The following is a 16471-nucleotide window of genomic DNA, read 5'->3' as shown; positions in this document are numbered from 1 at the left end:
AACACCCCCTTTTGAAAAAAAAAACACAACCAAAGAAAATCATACCTAACTGAGTTACTCTGGAGCAAGTTTATTGGGGAAAATGACATTTTTTAACTTGCGCCAGAAAAACCAACTTACTCCAAAAAAATTGGAGCAAATCATTTCCAAAATTGGGCCCATATGTCCCTAGTTTTAGTTTCTCCCACGAGTGGAAATATCCTCTCGGCATCCACCTTGTCGAGCCCCCTCATTATCTTATAGATTTCGATAAGATCACCTCTCATTCTTCCGAACTCCAATGAGTAGAGGCACAACCTACTCAACCTTTCCTTATAAGTCAACCCCCTCATCCCCAGAATCAACCGAGTGAACCTTCTCTGAACAGCCTCCAATGCAAGTATATCCTTCCTGAAATAAGGAGACCAAAGCTGTACGCAGTATTCTAGGTGTGGTCTCACGAATACCCTGTACAGTTGTAGCAGGACTTCTCTGCTTTTTCACAACGTTAAAGGCGCTATATAAAAACGAGTTGTTGTTGTTGTTGAAATAAATAGGTGCGTATTGCAAAAAGTGAAGTTTTGCATGAGAGTCCTCCTGGTGTCTAGTTCAGCTTTCATCTCTCAATCCAGACAACGGAAAACTGCTGCACTGGCCATTTATCTCATTGGTGTTTGTGGGAGCTTGAGGTGCACAGACACTCTTAGCACGTCTGGTATTGTTCAACAATGGGTTTGTCACTTTTTGGCCTTTTTTGTGGTGGGCGAGGGGAGAAATTAGCCACAAGCGTTCAATAACAAGCATTAACCATTATACAGTGCCATTAACATAGTGAAACGTCCCCAGGCGCTTCACAGGAGTGTTATCAAACAAAATTTGACACTGAGCCACATAAGGAGGTATCAGGGCAGATGACCAAGAACTTGGTCCAAGAAGTAGGTTTTAAGGAGCGTCTTAAAAGGAGGAGGGAGAGGCGGAGAGGTTTAGGGAGGGAGTTCCAGAGCTTGGGGCCCAGGCAGCTGAAGGCACGACCACCGATGGTGGTGCGATTAAAATCGGGTAGGCTCACGAGGCCAGAATTAGAGGAGTGCAGAGATCTCGGAGGATTGTGGGGCTGGAGGAGGTTACAGAGATAGGGAGGGCGAAGGCCACTGAGGGATTTGAAAACAAGGAGGGGAATTTTCAAATCGAGGTGTTGCCAGACTGGGAGCCAATGTAGGCCAGCAAGCACAGGGGTAATACCAGCGAAAAAGCTGAGAAATGGGATTAGTGTAGAGAGGGCCAGTTGACAAGGTAGTACAGACATTGGCAATGGGCTGAATGGCTTCCTTCTGTATTGTAATTTCTATAATTCTGTATGGACCATGCATCACAGTTTGGACATCATTGGTATAAATGAACACTGGAAAAACACAGGTTTCTTGGGAGCAGTCAGCATGGTTTCTGAAGTAATACATCATGCCTTACAAACCTACACGTCAGCAGTGGCTCAGTGGGTATCACTCTCGCCTCTGAGTCAGGAGGTTGTGGGTCCAAGTCCCACTCCAGGGACTTGAGCACAGAAATCTAGGCTGACTCTCCAGTGCAGTGCTGAGGGAGCGCCGCACTGTTGGAGGTACCGTCATTCGGATGAGACGTTAAACCGAGGCTCCGTCTGCCCTCTCAGGTGGACGTAAAAGTTCCCACGGCACTATTTCGAAGAAGAGCAGGGGAGTTTTCCCTGGTGCCCTGGCCAATATTTATCCTTCAATAAATATAACAAAAGCAACAGATTATCTGGTCTTTGTCACATTGCTGTGTGTGGAGCTTGCTGTGCACAAATTGGCTCCTGTGTTTCCTACATTACAACAGTGACTACACTCCAAAAGTACTTTGTTATCTGGAAAGCACTTCCTCAATAGCAAGAATGTCCTTCCTCAAGTTAGGAGACCAAAACTGTACACAATACTCCAGGTGTGGCCTCACTAAGGCCCTGTACAACTGTGGTAACACCTCCCTGCCCCTGTACTCAAATCCCCTCGCTATGAAGGCCAACATGCCATTTGCCTTCTTCACTGCCTGCTGTACCTGTATGCCACCTTTCAATGACTGATGTACCATGACACCCAGGTCTCGTTGCACCTCCCCTTTTCCTAATCTGTCACCATTCAGATAATAGTCTGTCTCTCTGTTTTTACCACCTAAGTGGATAACCTCACATTTATCCACATTATACTTCATCTGCTATGCATTTGCCCACTCACCTAACCTATCCAAGTCACTCTGCAGCCTCATAGCATCCTCCTCGCAGCTCACACTGCCACCCAACTTAGTGTCATCCGCAAATTTGGAGATACTACATTTAATCCCCTCGTCTAAATCATTAATGTACAGTGTAAACAGCTGGGGCCCCAGCACAGAACCTTGTGGTACCCCACTAGTCACTGCCTGCCATTCTGAAAAGTACTCATTTACTCCTACTCTTTGCTTCCTGTCTGCCGACCAGCTCTCAATCCACGTCAGCACATTACCCCCAATCCCATGTGCTTTAACTTTGCACATTAATCTCTTGTGTGGGATCTTGTCGAAAGCCTTCTGAAAGTCCAAATACATCACATCAACTGGTTCTCCCTTGTCCACTCTACTGGAAATATCCTCAAAAAATTCTAGAAGATTTGTCAAACATGATTTCCCTTTCACAAATCCATGCTGACTTGGACCTATCATGTCACCTCTTTCCAAATGCGCTGCTATGAATATTTATATAAATGTAAGTCTTTCCTTTCTCCCTCATGTTCTTATCTAGCTGTCCCATGAATTCATCTCTGCATTTCGCCTCATGTTGGAAATATATCGGCTGTTCCTCCATCGTCACTGGGTCGAAATCCTGGGACTCCTTCCCTAACAGTACTGTGGGAGCACCTTCACCTCACGGGACTGCAGCGGTTCAAGAAGGCAGCTCCGATTCTGTACCGGGAGTTAAGGTACAGAGGGGATAGGGGGCATTAATGCAACTAGGGATGGGCAATAAGTGGTGGCCTTGCCAGCGACACCAACATCCCAAGAACGAACAAAAATAGGTTGCCCTTTTAAACAAATTAGGGGCCATAAATATAAGTCAGTTACTGATGAAACCAATGGGGAATTCAGGAGAAACCTCTTTACCCAGAGAGTGGTGAGAATGTGGAACTCGCTACCACAGGGATGGGTTAAGGCGAATAGTATCGATGTATTTAAGGGGGAGGCTTGATACGCACGAGTAAGAAAGAAAGACAGACTTGCATTTATATAGTGCCTTTCTTGACCTCAATATGTCCCAAAGCGCTTTATACCCAATTAAGTAATTTTGGAGCACAGCAAGCTCCAATAAACAGATATGTGCTAATGACCAGACATCTGTTCTGTAATGATGTTGGTTCAGGGATAAATATTGGCCAAGACACCAGGGATAACCTCTCTGCTCCTCTTCAAAAATAGTGCCATGGGATCTTTTACATCCACCTGAAAGAGCAGACGGGGCCTCGGTTTAACGGCTCATCTGAAAAAAGGCACCTCTGACAGTGCAGCGACTCCTCAGTACTGCCTCTCCGACAGTGCGGCGCTCCCTCAGCACTGCCCCTCCGACAGTGCAGTACTCCCTCAGGACAGCCCCTGCGACAGTGCGGCACCCCCTCAGTACTGCCCCTCCAACAGTACAGCACTCCCTCAGTACTGCCCCTCCAACAGTACAGCACTCCCTCAGTACTGTCCCTCCGACAGTGTGGCGCTCCCTCAGTACTGCCCCTCCGACAGTGCGGCGCTCCCTCAGTACTGCCCCTCCGATAGTGTGGCGCTCCCTCAGTACTGCTCCTCCGACAGTGCGGGCTCCCTCAGTCCTGCCTCTCCGACAGTGCGGCGCTCCCTCAGTACTGCCCCTCCGATAGTGTGGCGCTCCCTCAGTCCTGCCCCTCCCACAGTGCGGCGCTCCCTCAGTACTGCCCCTCCGACAGTGCGGCGCTCCCTCAGTACTGCCCCTCCGATAGTGCGGCGCTCCCTCAGTACTGCTCCTCCGACAGTGCGGGCTCCCTCAGTCCTGCCTCTCCGACAGTGCGGCGCTCCCTCAGTACTGCCCCTCCCACAGTGCGGCGCTCCCTCAGTACCGCCCCTCCGAAAGTGCGGTCTCCCTCAGTCCTGCACTGGGAGTGTCGGCCTGGAATATGGGCTCAAGAGGGAGAAAGGAATAGAAGGTTATGTTGATGGGGTGAGATGAAGAGGTGGTGGGGGGAGGCCCGTGAGAAGCATAAAGGCCTGTTTCTATGCTGGGTATGCTCGCTGTAATTATCGGTAAAAGCAGTTGGGACTCTTTCAGTGTTTCAGGTTTGAAAACATCCTGTTCGAGAGAACGGAATTTCAGAGGCAGCAACAAGACGTCACATCTGCCATTTCCTAAGCGTCCAAAATTTTCAAAAAAGGTCACTTACTGGAACGCCAATCAAAACAGGATGCGAGTAGGCGTTGGATTGTGGGCTGGTACTAAGACTCCAGCTGCGCGGACGCGGAGAGGGTAGGAAGCAGTAATTCTTACAGCCGAGTATCTGTGACGTCCGTGCCGGGGTCAGGTACTTGTTTGATGTGCAGTGACGGCTCACACCTTGGTTCAACCACCACCCGAATCTTTCCCTCTGCAACCACTGGGGCCTCACATTTTCGTAAATGGCCCGCTTTCGACTTTTGGGGGTTTTTTTCTTTCCGAAGCTAGTTTTTTTCTCTCTCCCTTGTTTTGCTCTCGACGACATCGGAGACTTATTCTTCTCACGGGTTTCGAGCTGCTTGACGCCCCCGCATTCGCTCACGAACACTCTCGCCCACAGATGTGGCTGCAGAGGAGGTATGAGCAGGAGACCAGATCCTTCCCCAAATTGGAGGACGGTTAACGTCCAAACTCATCCCCCCTCCCCCCGGTCCGTCAACTCTTCCCCCATCCCCGCGCGGTCCGTCAACGTTCCCCCATTCCCCAGTCCCTCAACTCTCCCCATCTCCCAGACCCTCAACTCTCCCCATCCCCCAGTCCCTCAACTCTCCTCCATCCCCCAGTTCCTCAACTCTGCCCCATGCTCCGTTCATCAATCTCCCCTTCTCCCGGTTCATCAACTCTCCCCCATCCCCCAGTCCCTCAACACTCCCCCATCCCCTAGTCCCTCAACTCACCCCCATCCCCCAGTCCCTCAACTCTCCCCATCCCCCGTTAATCAACTCTCCCCATCCCCCAGTCCCTCAACTCGCCCCATCCCCCAGTCACTCAAATCTCCCCATCCCCCAGTCACTCAAATCTCCCCATTCCCCCAGTTCATCAACACTCCCCATTCCCCAGTACATTAACCCCCTGTTCCCCAAACATTAACCCCCTGTTCCCCAGTACATTAACCCCCCCGTCCCCCAGTACATTAACCCCATGTTCCCCAGCACATTAACCCCATGTTCCCCAGTACATTCACCCCCCGTCCTCCAGTACATTAACCCCCTGTTCCCCAGTACATTAACCCCCTGTTCCCCTGTACATTAATCCCCTGGTCCCCAGTACATTATCCCCTGTCCCCCAGTACATTAACCCCCTGGTCCCCAGTACATTAACCCCCTGTTCCCCAGTACATTAACCCCCTGTTCCCCAGTACATTAACCCCCTGTCCCCCAGTACATTAACCCCCTGTTCCCCAGTACATTAACCCCCATCCCCCAGTACATTAACCCCCTGGTCCCCAGTACATTAACCCCCATCTCCCAGTACATTAACCCCCCATCCCCAGTACATTAACTCCCCATCCCCCAGTACATTAAACCCCCCGTTCCCTAGTAAACTAACCCCCACTTCCCCAGTACATTAACCCCTGTTCCCCAGTACATTAACTCCCATCCCCAGTACATTAACCCCCTGTTCCCCAGTACATTAACCCCCTTTTCCCCAGTACATTAACCCCCCCATCCCCCAGTACATTAACCCCCTGTCCCCCAGTACATTAACCCCCTGTTCCACAGTACATTAACCCCCATCCCCCAGTACATTAACCCCCATCCCCCAGTACATTAACCCCCCATCCCCCAGTACATTAACCCCCCGTTTTCCAGTACATTAACCCCCTGGTCCCCAGTACATTAACCCCCCGTTCCCCAGTACATTCACCCCCTGTTCCCCAGTACATTAACCCCTCGTTCCCCAGTACATTAACCCCCCGTTCCCCAGTACATTCACCCCCCGTTCCCCAGTACATTAACCTCCTATTCCCCAGTACATTCACCCCCTGTTCCCCAGTACATTAACCCCCTATTCCCCAGTACATTCACCCCCTGTTCCCCAGTACATTAAACCCCATCCCCCAGTACAGTTACCCCCTGTTCCCCAGTACATTAACCCCCAGTTCCCCAGTACATTAACCCCCCGTTCCCCAGTACATTAACCCCCCGTTCCCCAGTACATTCACCCCCTGTTTCCCAGTACATTAACCCCCTGGTCCCCAGTACATTAACCCCCATCCCCCAGTACATTAACCCCCTATTCCCCAGTAGATTCACCCCCTATTCCCTAGTACATTCAACCCCGTTCCCCAGTACATTAACCCCCCGTTCCTCAGTACATTAACCCCCTATTCCCCAGTACATTCACCCACTGTTCCCCAGTACATTAACCCCCTGTTCCCCAGTACATTAACCCCCATCCCCCACTACATTAACCCCCTGTTCCCCAGTACATTAACCCCCATCCCCAGTACATTAACACCCTGTTCCCCAGTACATTAACCCCCTATTCCCCAGTACATTAACTCCCATCCCCCAGTACATTAACTCCCATCCCCCAGTACAGTTACCCCCATCCCCCAGTACATTCATCCCCCATCCCCCAGTACATTAACCCCCTGTTCCCCAGTACATTAACCCCCGTTCCCCAGTACATTAACCCCCCGTTCCCCAGTACATTAACCCCCTGTTCCCCAGTACATTAACCCCCCGTCCCCCAGTACATTAACCCCCCGTCCCCCAGTACATTAACCCCCTGTTCCCCAGTACATTAACCCCCTGTTCCCCAGTACATTCTTCCCCCCTTCCCCAGTACATTAACCGCCTGTTCCCCAGTACATAAACTCCCATCCCCCTGTATATTAACCCCCCGCCCCCTCAGTACATTAAACCACCGTTCCCCAGTACATTAACCCCCTGTTCCCCAGTATATTAACTCCCCTGTCCCCCAGTACATTAACCCCCCGTCCCCCAGTACATTAACCCCCCGTCCCCCAGTACATTAACCCCCTGTTCCCCAGTACATTAACCCCCTGTTCCCCAGTACATTAACCCCCTGTTCCCCAGTACATTAACCTCCCATTCCCCAGTAAATTAACGCCCTGTTCCCCAGTACATTAACCCCCTGTTCCCCAGTACATTAACCCCCTATTCCCCAGTACATTAACCCCGTTCCCCTGTACATTACCCCCCCCCCGTCCCCCAGTACATTCACCCCGTTTCCCAGTACATTAACCTCCATCCCCCAGTACATTAACCCCCTGTTCCCCAGTACATTAATGCCATGTTCCCTCGTACATTAACCCCTTGTTCCCCAGTACATTAACCCCCTGTTCCCCAGTACATTAACCCCCATCCCCCACTACATTAACCCCCTGTTCCCCAGTACATTAACCCCCTGTTCCCCAGTACATTAACCCCCATCCCCAGTACATTCATCCCCCTGTTCCCCAGTACATTAACCGCCTGTTCCCCAGTACATTAACCCCCCGTTCCCCAGTACATTAACCCCCTATTCCCCAGTACATTCACCCCCCGTTCCCCAGTACATTAACCCCCGTTCCCCAGTACATTAACCCCCCCGTTCCCCAGTACATTAACCCCCTGTTCCCTAGTACATTAACCCCCCGTCCCCCAGTACATTAACCCCCCGTCCCCCAGTACATTAACCCCCTGTTCCCCAGTACATTAACCCCCCTTTCCCCAGTACATTAACCCCCCCCCGTTCCCCAGTACATTAACCCCCTGTTCCACAGTACATTAACCTCCTGTTCCACAGTACATTAACCCCCTGTTCCCCTGTACATTAACCCCCCTTCCCCCAGTACATTAACTCCCTGTTCCCCAGTACATTAACCCCCCGTTCCCCAGTACATTAACTCCCTGTTCCCCAGTACATTAACCCCAGTACATTAACCCCCAGTCCCCCAGTACATTAACCCCGTTCCCCTGTACATTACCCCCCCCCCCGTCCCCCAGTACATTCACCCCCCGTTTCCCAGTACATTAACCTCCATCCCCCAGTACATTAACCCCCTGTTCCCCAGTACATTAACCCCCATCCCCCACTACATTAACCCCCTGTTCCCCAGTACATTAACCCCCATCACCAGTACATTAACCCCCCGTTCCCCAGTACATTAACTCCCATCCCCCAGTACATTAACTTCCATCCCCCAGTAGTTACCCCCATCCCCCAGTACATTAACCCCGTTCCCCAGTACATTAACCCCCATCCCCCACTACATTAACCCCGTTCCCCAGTACATTAACCCCCATCCCCCACTACATTAACCCCCTGTTCCCCAGTACATTAATCCCCATCCCCCAGTATATTAACCCCCCGTTCCCTAGTACATTAACCCCGTTCCTCAGTACATTAACTCCATCCCCCACTACATTAACCCCCTGTTCCCCAGTACATTAACCCCCATCCCCCAGTACATTAACCCCCTGTTCCCCAGTACATTAACCCCCTGTTCCCCAGTACATTAACCCCCATCCCCCACTACATTAACCCCCTGTTCCCCAGTACATTAACCCCCATCCCCCAGTACATTAACCCCCTGTTCCCCAGTACATTAACCCCCTGTTCCCCAGTACATTCATCTCCCGTTCCCCAGTACATTAACCGCCTGTTCCCCAGTACATTAACTCCCATCCCCCTGTATATTAACCCCCCGCCCCCCAGTACATTAAACCCCCGTTCCCCAGTACATTAACCCCCTGTTCCCCAGTATATTAACCCCCCTGTTCCCCAGTACATTAACTCCCATCCCCCTGTATATTAACCACCTGTCCCCCAGTACATTAAACCCCCGTTCCCCAGTACATTAAACCCCCTGTTCCCCAGTACATTAGCCCCCCCGTTGCCCAGTACATTATCTCTCCTACACAGCATTATCCCGCATGAAAGGGCATCAATAAACAGGATGAATCTTTCCTACTTTTAACTTTTATTTTATCGAGTAAACTCCATTGCTACAATTTATACATTCATTTTACAAAAATGAAACAATATGTTACAGGGAGGTAAATGACAGGATAGAGCTTACTCCTGTTTAGTGTATAATGTCATTTGCAAGAACGGCTTCTAGAATGCCGCAAGTTCTCTCAGCTCCTCCTCAAGGGAAGCTTCAGTATGTGCGTCTGTATAGCGAGCTACATCTGGTCATGGCCAGTCCCCATGCAACACAGTACTTAATTTTATAAGCTCCAGAAATTAATGCGTACAAACCCATACATTCCCTGTCGCAACTACATGGAGGTTATACATTCATACAGCACAGGAGGAGGCCATTGGGCCCAGCTTGCCTGTGCCGACTCTGTGACAGAGCGATCCAATGAGTCCCACTCCCCCTGCTCTTTCCCCCCTTCAAGTAGTTATCCAATTCCCTTTTGAAAGTCACTACTGAATCAGCTCCCACTGCCCTTTCCACATCACAGTAACTCACTGCGTAAAATAAATTCTCATCTCCCCCTCTGATTGTTTGATCAATTATCTTACATCTGTGTCCCTCTGGTTACCGACCCTCCTGCTACTGGAAACAGTTTCTCCCGATCTACTCTATCAAAACCTTATCTCGACTTCATCAAACAGGCTGCTGCATGCCTTTTCCCACTATTGAATCAGAGTGCGAGATCTGGCTTTGCTGGGGAGTGAGACCATATTATGTCATTTCTTCCCCCCACCCCCCCCCAGCAAAATCTGTTCTGCCATTCAATCAGATCATGGCTGATCTGTATCTCAACTCCATCTGCCCGCTTTGGCTCCGTAACCTTTAATCCCCTTGCCCAACAACAATCTATTAATCTCAGTTTTGAAATGTTTAATTGATCCCCAAACTCAACAGCGTTTTGAGGGAGAAAGTTCCAGACTCCCAGCACCCTTTGCGTGAAGAAGTGCTTCCTGACATCAACCCTGAACGGCCTGGCTCTAATTTTAAGCCTCTTTTTATAAATCGCTCCACCATCGGTGGCTGTGCCTTCAGCTGCCTGGGCCCTAAGCTCTGGAACTCCCTCCCTAAACCTCTCCGCCTCTGTACCGCTCTTTCGTCCTTCAAGACGCTCCTTAAAACCGACCTCATCTCCCGTAATTTCTTCTTATGTGGCTCGGTGTCAAATTTTTGGCATATAACACTCCTGTGAAGTGCCTTGGGACGTTGCACTACGTTAAAGGCGCTATATAAATTCACGTTATTGTTGTTGTTAAAGTACTCAATAGCTCTCTGGGGAGGGGTGCACTGTACTAAACGTGCACACGCGTCTGATACTCAAGCAAGTGCACGCAACTGGATTGAAACAGATTTTTGAAGAAAACTAATAGAGCCCGTTTATGACAAGGATTTAAATGTAGTGGATTGCCGGTGAGGTGGAGGAAGCGGGCCTTCTCAAGGTTGATTAGTTTGTGGCTAGCCCAGGATCGGACATTCCTCCCCCACCCCCCCCATCTGGGGAGGCACAAACCACTTCCACGTTCTCAACAGCTTCGCTCAGCGGACCATCAGCACAGCAGGTTCTCACTGTAGTGCCTCTTGCCAGTGAGTGGAGGTACAAACAGGCTTCACTTTGGAGTCACACAGTTTAACACACATACGCACAAAGACACACACACTTGCGCACAAAGACAGACACATCATCATAGGCAGTCCCACAAAATCGAGGAAGACTTGCTTCCATTCTGAAAGTGAGTTTTTAGGTGACTGAACAGTCTAATACAGGAATTACAGTCTCTGTCACAGGTGGGACAGACAGTCACGTGCAACCGTGATTACACTTCTGAAAGTACTTCATTGGCTGTAAAGTGCTTTGGGACGTCCCGAAGCCGTGAAGGGTGCTATATAAATGCAAGTTCTTTTTGCAATCTCAGGTCCCTTGGGCTCAGCCTGATTTTCCGTTTGTCCCCGAAGTATTGGGGGGGTGGGGGGGGGACATGAGGAAGATCGGTGGTCAGGGTGGCTCACTGTGCCCGCTGTGTGAATGTTCGCAGTTCGCCCCGCTCTGGGACCGGGCTCTAGTACTTCAGTAGTTCCGCCTCTCGCCAGTCTTCGGGCAGGAAGTCCGTCAGATCGACCTGGGGTTTGCCGGTTAAGGGGGCAGTCAGCATGGCACACTGCGGCTCGTGTTGTAGGACCACCTGGTTCCACTGTTTCAGCTCATCCTTCAGGCTCTGAATCTCCTTCTTCAAGGAGGCATTCTCCCTCTCCAGTTGCTCATATTCCTGGGGAGTAAAACAACAGACTGGTCAATGAGAGGCTTTCATTTAATTTTAAAAACTCACTCGCAACTGGGCCCTGTTTCTCCCCCATTGTCACCCCCTCCCACCCCAGTACATCACTCATCACCAAACATTGAGGCACATTTGAAGCACTATTTTGAAGAAGAACAGGGCACGTTTTCCCTGATGTCCTGGGCCAATATTTATCCCTCAACCATCATCGTCATCATCAAAGGCAGTCCCTCGGAATCGAGGAAGATTTGCTTCCACTCTTAGCATGATTTCTTAGGTGGCTGTACAGTCCAATACGAGAATCACAGTCTCTGTCACAGGTGGGACAGATAGTGGTTGAAGGAAAGGGTGGGCGGGGAGTCTGGTTTGCCGCACGCTCCTTCCGCTTGATTTCTGCACGCTCCCGGGGACGAGACTCGAGGTGCTCAGCGCTCTCCCGGATGCTCCTCCCCCACTTAGGGCGGACTGGTCTTTGGCCAGGGACTCCCAGGTGTCAGTGGGGATGTCGCACTTTATCAGGGAGGCTTTGAGGGTGTCCTTGTAAAGTTTCCGCTGCCCACCTTTGGCTCGTTTGCCGTGAAGGAGCTCCGTGAAAGAGCGCTTGCTTGGGAGTCTCAATATCACTAAAAATAAATCATGCAGTCATTTATCACATTGCTGTTTGTGGGAGCTTGCTGTGCTCAAATTGCTGGCTTCAGTCACGGCTCAATAGGCAGCACCCTCACCTCAGCACTGCACTGGAGTGTCAGCCTAGATTTATGTACTCTAGTCCCTGGAGTGGGTTTTCGAACCCACAATCTTCTGACTCAGAGGCGGGAGTGCTACCCACTGAGCCAGAGCTCACACAATTAAGCAGGAATCACACGACAGAGGTCAAACAGAGGCAATGTGGCTGAGATGGGAGGGAGAGAAGGAGGGTGTGAAGGCCATCAGTTTGAAACATGACCAGAGTCAGTATTACTCTTCTCCCTTGCAACCACAGTGCTGTGTGACTAACCACATCACTGCAAGCTCAAAGTTCACATGTGTCTCGACTCTGCACGCAGGACGTAAAGTCCAGAGGTTGGAATCGACACGTGCCGACCACACAGCGGGCTCAACGGCTGTTGTCGAGAGCGAGACAGTGCGTGAATACTCCCGGCTCTGTGCAAACCCTGCCAGATTAAATTTCATCGAGCCCACACACATCCCTCTCTGGGCCTTTCAAACCGGCGCCCTCGATGGAGAGAGCGAGGGGAGGGTGGTGGGGGGGGGGAGTGGGACTGATTGGATCGTTTTTTCACAGAGTCGGCACGGGCACGACGGGCCGAATGGCCTCCTCCTGTGCAGTAAGGTTCTAGTGGAGGACGCGACGGAAACAAATCGGGATTATGGGGGTTGGCGGGGGCGCTGAGACACGGGGAGGGGGGACGCTCAGATACGAGGGAGGGGGCGCGCTCAGACACGAGGGAGGGGGGGCGCTCAGACACGAGGGAGTGGGGGGCGCTCAGACACGAGGGAGGGTGGGGCGCTCAGACACGAGGAAGGGGTGGCGCTCAGACACGAGGGAGGCGGGGCGCTCAGACACGAGGGAGGGGGGGCTCTCAGACACGGGGGAGGGGGGGCTCTCAGACACGGGGGAGGGGGCTCTCAGACACGGGGGAGGGGGCTCTCAGACACGGGGGAGGGGAGGCGCTCAGACACGGGGGAGGGGGGGCGCTCAGACACGGAGACACGAGCCCGCACTCTCACAAGCGCAGTTTATTATTACCTGGTGTAAAATGTCCGCCCTCTGTGTCTGCTTCTGTCGACTTTTCTGTGCGGCAATTCGGTTCTTCTCCCTCCGTCTCAGTTTTTTGCCATCGCCCTCGTAATCCTGGATACATTGGGAGAAAGAGCATTATCGTCGGATCGTGGGCAAGGGTCACCACTCCCTTCCCCCCCCCAACAATACACCTCACATTGCCAAAGTGCCAGTAATTCCCACTCTGCGATGATGCCAGAAAACACCCATCCTCTGCTCCTCCATATTAAGAGACCTTCACAACTTGCATTTATATAGCGCCTTCCACCTCCACTAGGTTCCCCAAAGCACTTTGCAACCTGTGAACCCACCCACTGTGATGTAGGCAAACACTCCAACCAACTCGCACACTGCAAGATCCCACAAACAGCAATTGCGATAAGGGACCAGTTAGGCTATTTTAGTGATGTTGGTTGAGGGATAAATATTGGCCCAGGACACCAGGGAGCACTCCAGATAGTGGCCGTGGAACCTTTTACGTCCATCCGAGAGGGCAGATGGGGCCTCGGTTTAATGTCTCATCATAAAGACAGCACCTCAGACAGTGCAGCACTCCCTCAGTATCGCCCCTCTGACAGTGCAACGCTCCCCGAGTACTGCCCCTCCGAAAGCACGGCGCTCCCTCAGTACTGCACCTTCGACAGTGCGGCGCGCCCTCAGTACTGCCCCTCCGACAGCGCGGCGCTCCCTCAGTACTGCCCCTCCGACAGTGCGGCGCTCCCTCAGTACTGCCCCTCCGACAGCATGGCGCTCCCTCAGTACTGCCCCTCCGACAGCATGGCGCTCCCTCAGTACTGCCCCTCCGGCAGCACGCGCTCCCTCAGTACTGCCCCTCCGACAGCACGCGCTCCCTCAGTACTGCCCCTCCGACAGCACGCGCTCCCTCAGTACTGCCCCTCCGACAGTGCGGCGCTCCCTCAGTACTGCCCCTCCGACAGTGCGGCGCTCCCTCAGTACTGCCCCTTCAACAGTGCAGCGCTCCCTCAGTACTGCCCCTCCAAAAGTATGCGCTCCCTAGTACTGCCCCTCCGACAGTGCGGTGTTCCCTCAGTACTGCCCCTCCGACAGTGCGGCGCTCCCTCAGTACTGCCCCTCCAAAAGTACACGCTCCCTCAGTACTGCCCCTCCAAAAGTACGCGCTCCCTCAGTACTGCCCCTCCGACAGTGCGGCGCTCCCTCAGTACCGCCCCTCTGACAGTGCGGCGCTCCCTCAGTACTGCACGGGAAGTGTTGACCAGGAATATGGTGTCAAGTCTCTGGTGTTGTGCTCGAACCCACGACCTCCTGACTCACAGGGGAATGAAGGTCACCAACTAAGCCACTATGACACTGAACAGAACTCCGATATCCCAGACATTGGCCATTTGCCTGTCATTTCTAGTCTCATAAAGCGTTGGTGGACAGCACAAGTTCCTGAAAAAAAATAACACAGCAATCTCCCCAAACCATTAACATAGAAGAGAGAGACACAGGAAGACAGCAATTGGGGTTACCTTCTCAGAATTCAGGCTGGAATCATCCGACTCCAACTCAGGGGAGTAATCCAGGGCTATGCCAGCCATGCTGCAGGGCGAGAAAAAGTTGTTAAACTTCATAAAACTTCTGAGCGAGCACACACACAGGGTGCAAAGGGAAGAAACGAGAAGCAATGCTCTCTCCAGGACAGGAGGCTATTGTCACTGAACTGAGCGAACACTCTGCAAAGAAGCCTGCACAGGCAACAGCTTCCCTTTATTGAAGCCTTCAGTTTCATTTTATTATAAGCCGTGCCTCCAGTTGCTTAGAAAACACGGGAGAAAATTGCAAGAAGTCACATGGCTGGGAAAGTCCCAATGGTTCCGCCTCCGAGTCTCGACACGTTATCTTTTTTTTTGCAATGTCCGGCATTGCCTCCCACATGCGGTGTTTAAAATAGTTGCGACAAAAAAAAATCCACTCGTGCAAACTTGGTAAACTCCTAGAATTTAAATTAGAATTTTAGCAGCTGCACCCTCCCCCCTCCAAAAAAATATATGTATCTCTTCAGGATTTTTTAGTGGCTCAGTGGGTAGCACACTCGCCTCTGAGTCAGAAGTTTGTGGGTTCGAATCCCACTCCAGAGACTTGAGCACATAAATCTTGGCTGACACTCCAGTGCCACTATTGACGGAGTGCTGCACTGTCGGAGGGGCAGTACTGAGGGAGTGTCGTACTGAGGGAGGACCGCACTGTCGGAAGGGCAGTACTGAGGGAGGACCGCGCTGTCGGAGGGGCAGTACTGAGGGAACACCATGCTGTCGGAGGGGCAGTACTGAGGGAGCGCCGCACTGTCGGAGGGGCAGTGCTGAGGGAGTGTCATGCTGTTGTTCGGATGAGACGTTAAACCGAGGTCCTGTCAGCCCCTTCAGGTGGCCATAAAAGATCCCATGACACTATTTTGAAGAATAACATAACAAAAGAAACAGATGATCTGGTCATTATCACATTGCTGTTTGTGGGAGCTTGCTGTGCGCAAGTTACTGGCCACATTTCCCACATTACAACAGTGACTACACTACAAAAGTACTTCATTGGCTGTAAAGCGCTTTGAGATGTCCGGTAGACATGAAAGGCGCTATATAAATGCAAATCTTTCTTTTTATGATTTGGAACGCGCTGTCTAAATGGGTGGTGGAAGCAGATTCAATAGTAACTTTCAAACAGGCAATTGGATAAATACTTGAAAGAACTTGCATTTATATAGCGCCTTTCACAACCTCAGGACGTCCCAAAGTGCTTTACAACCAATGAAGTACTTTTGGAGTGTAGTCACTGTTGTAATGTGGGAAACGTGGCAGTCAATGTGCGCACAGCAAGCTCCCACACACAGCAATGTGATAATGACCAGTTTATTGGTATAGTGATGTTGATTGAGGGATAAATATTGGCCCCAGGACACTGGGAGAACTCCCATGCTCTTCTTCGGAATAGTGGCCATGGGATCTTTTACATCCACCTGAGAGGGCAGATGGGGCCTCGGTTTAACGTCTCATCCGGAAAGACGGCACTTGAAAGGGAAAAATTAGCAGGGCTGTGGGGAAAGAGCAGGGAGTGGGACTGATTGGATCGTTCAGTCACAGAGCCGGCACAGGCATGATGGGCCCAATGGCCTCCTGCTGTGCTGCGTGATTCTATTCTATGTGGCCAGACCAGGATTAGGCTTAGCTACAGCACAGCCGAGCGCTCACAGCTGTAACAGGACCAGACGAGGGAGC

At 51.6% G+C, this 16471-nt stretch overlaps 1 protein-coding gene across 1 annotated transcript; it reads right to left on the bottom strand.

Moving 5' to 3' along the window:
• Positions 1-9173: 9173 nt before the first annotated feature.
• On the bottom strand, positions 9174-14984 carry LOC139239502 (basic leucine zipper transcriptional factor ATF-like 3). Its single transcript, XM_070868295.1, has 3 exons — positions 14732-14984; positions 13206-13310; positions 9174-11446 (listed from the first exon to the last, which is right to left on the bottom strand). The coding sequence occupies exons 1-3, from the start codon at positions 14831-14833 to the stop codon at positions 11240-11242; spliced, it is 414 nt and encodes a 137-aa protein (XP_070724396.1). The 5' UTR covers positions 14834-14984; the 3' UTR covers positions 9174-11239.
• Between the last annotated feature and the right edge of the window lie 1487 nt (positions 14985-16471).

Source organism: Pristiophorus japonicus, chromosome 27 (assembly GCF_044704955.1).
Source record: "Pristiophorus japonicus isolate sPriJap1 chromosome 27, sPriJap1.hap1, whole genome shotgun sequence".
Lineage (NCBI taxonomy): Eukaryota > Metazoa > Chordata > Chondrichthyes > Pristiophoridae > Pristiophorus > Pristiophorus japonicus.
Note: the sequence above shows the minus strand (reverse complement) of the source record. Positions and strands in the feature narration are given on the sequence as shown.

What these genes read in the sequence shown, in the direction of transcription:
- LOC139239502 (XM_070868295.1), bottom strand. Translation starts at nt 14,833, where the DNA reads ATGAAGTTTAACAACTTTTTCTCGCCCTGCAGCATGGCTGGCATAGCC. An exon ending in CCAGCCTGAATTCTGAGAAG is followed by an intron (nt 13,311 to 14,731) that starts GTAACCCCAATT and finishes CAATGTATCCAG; the next exon opens with GATTACGAGGGCGATGGCAA. An exon ending in GGGCGGACATTTTACACCAG is followed by an intron (nt 11,447 to 13,205) that starts GTAATAATAAAC and finishes TTTACTCCCCAG; the next exon opens with GAATATGAGCAACTGGAGAG.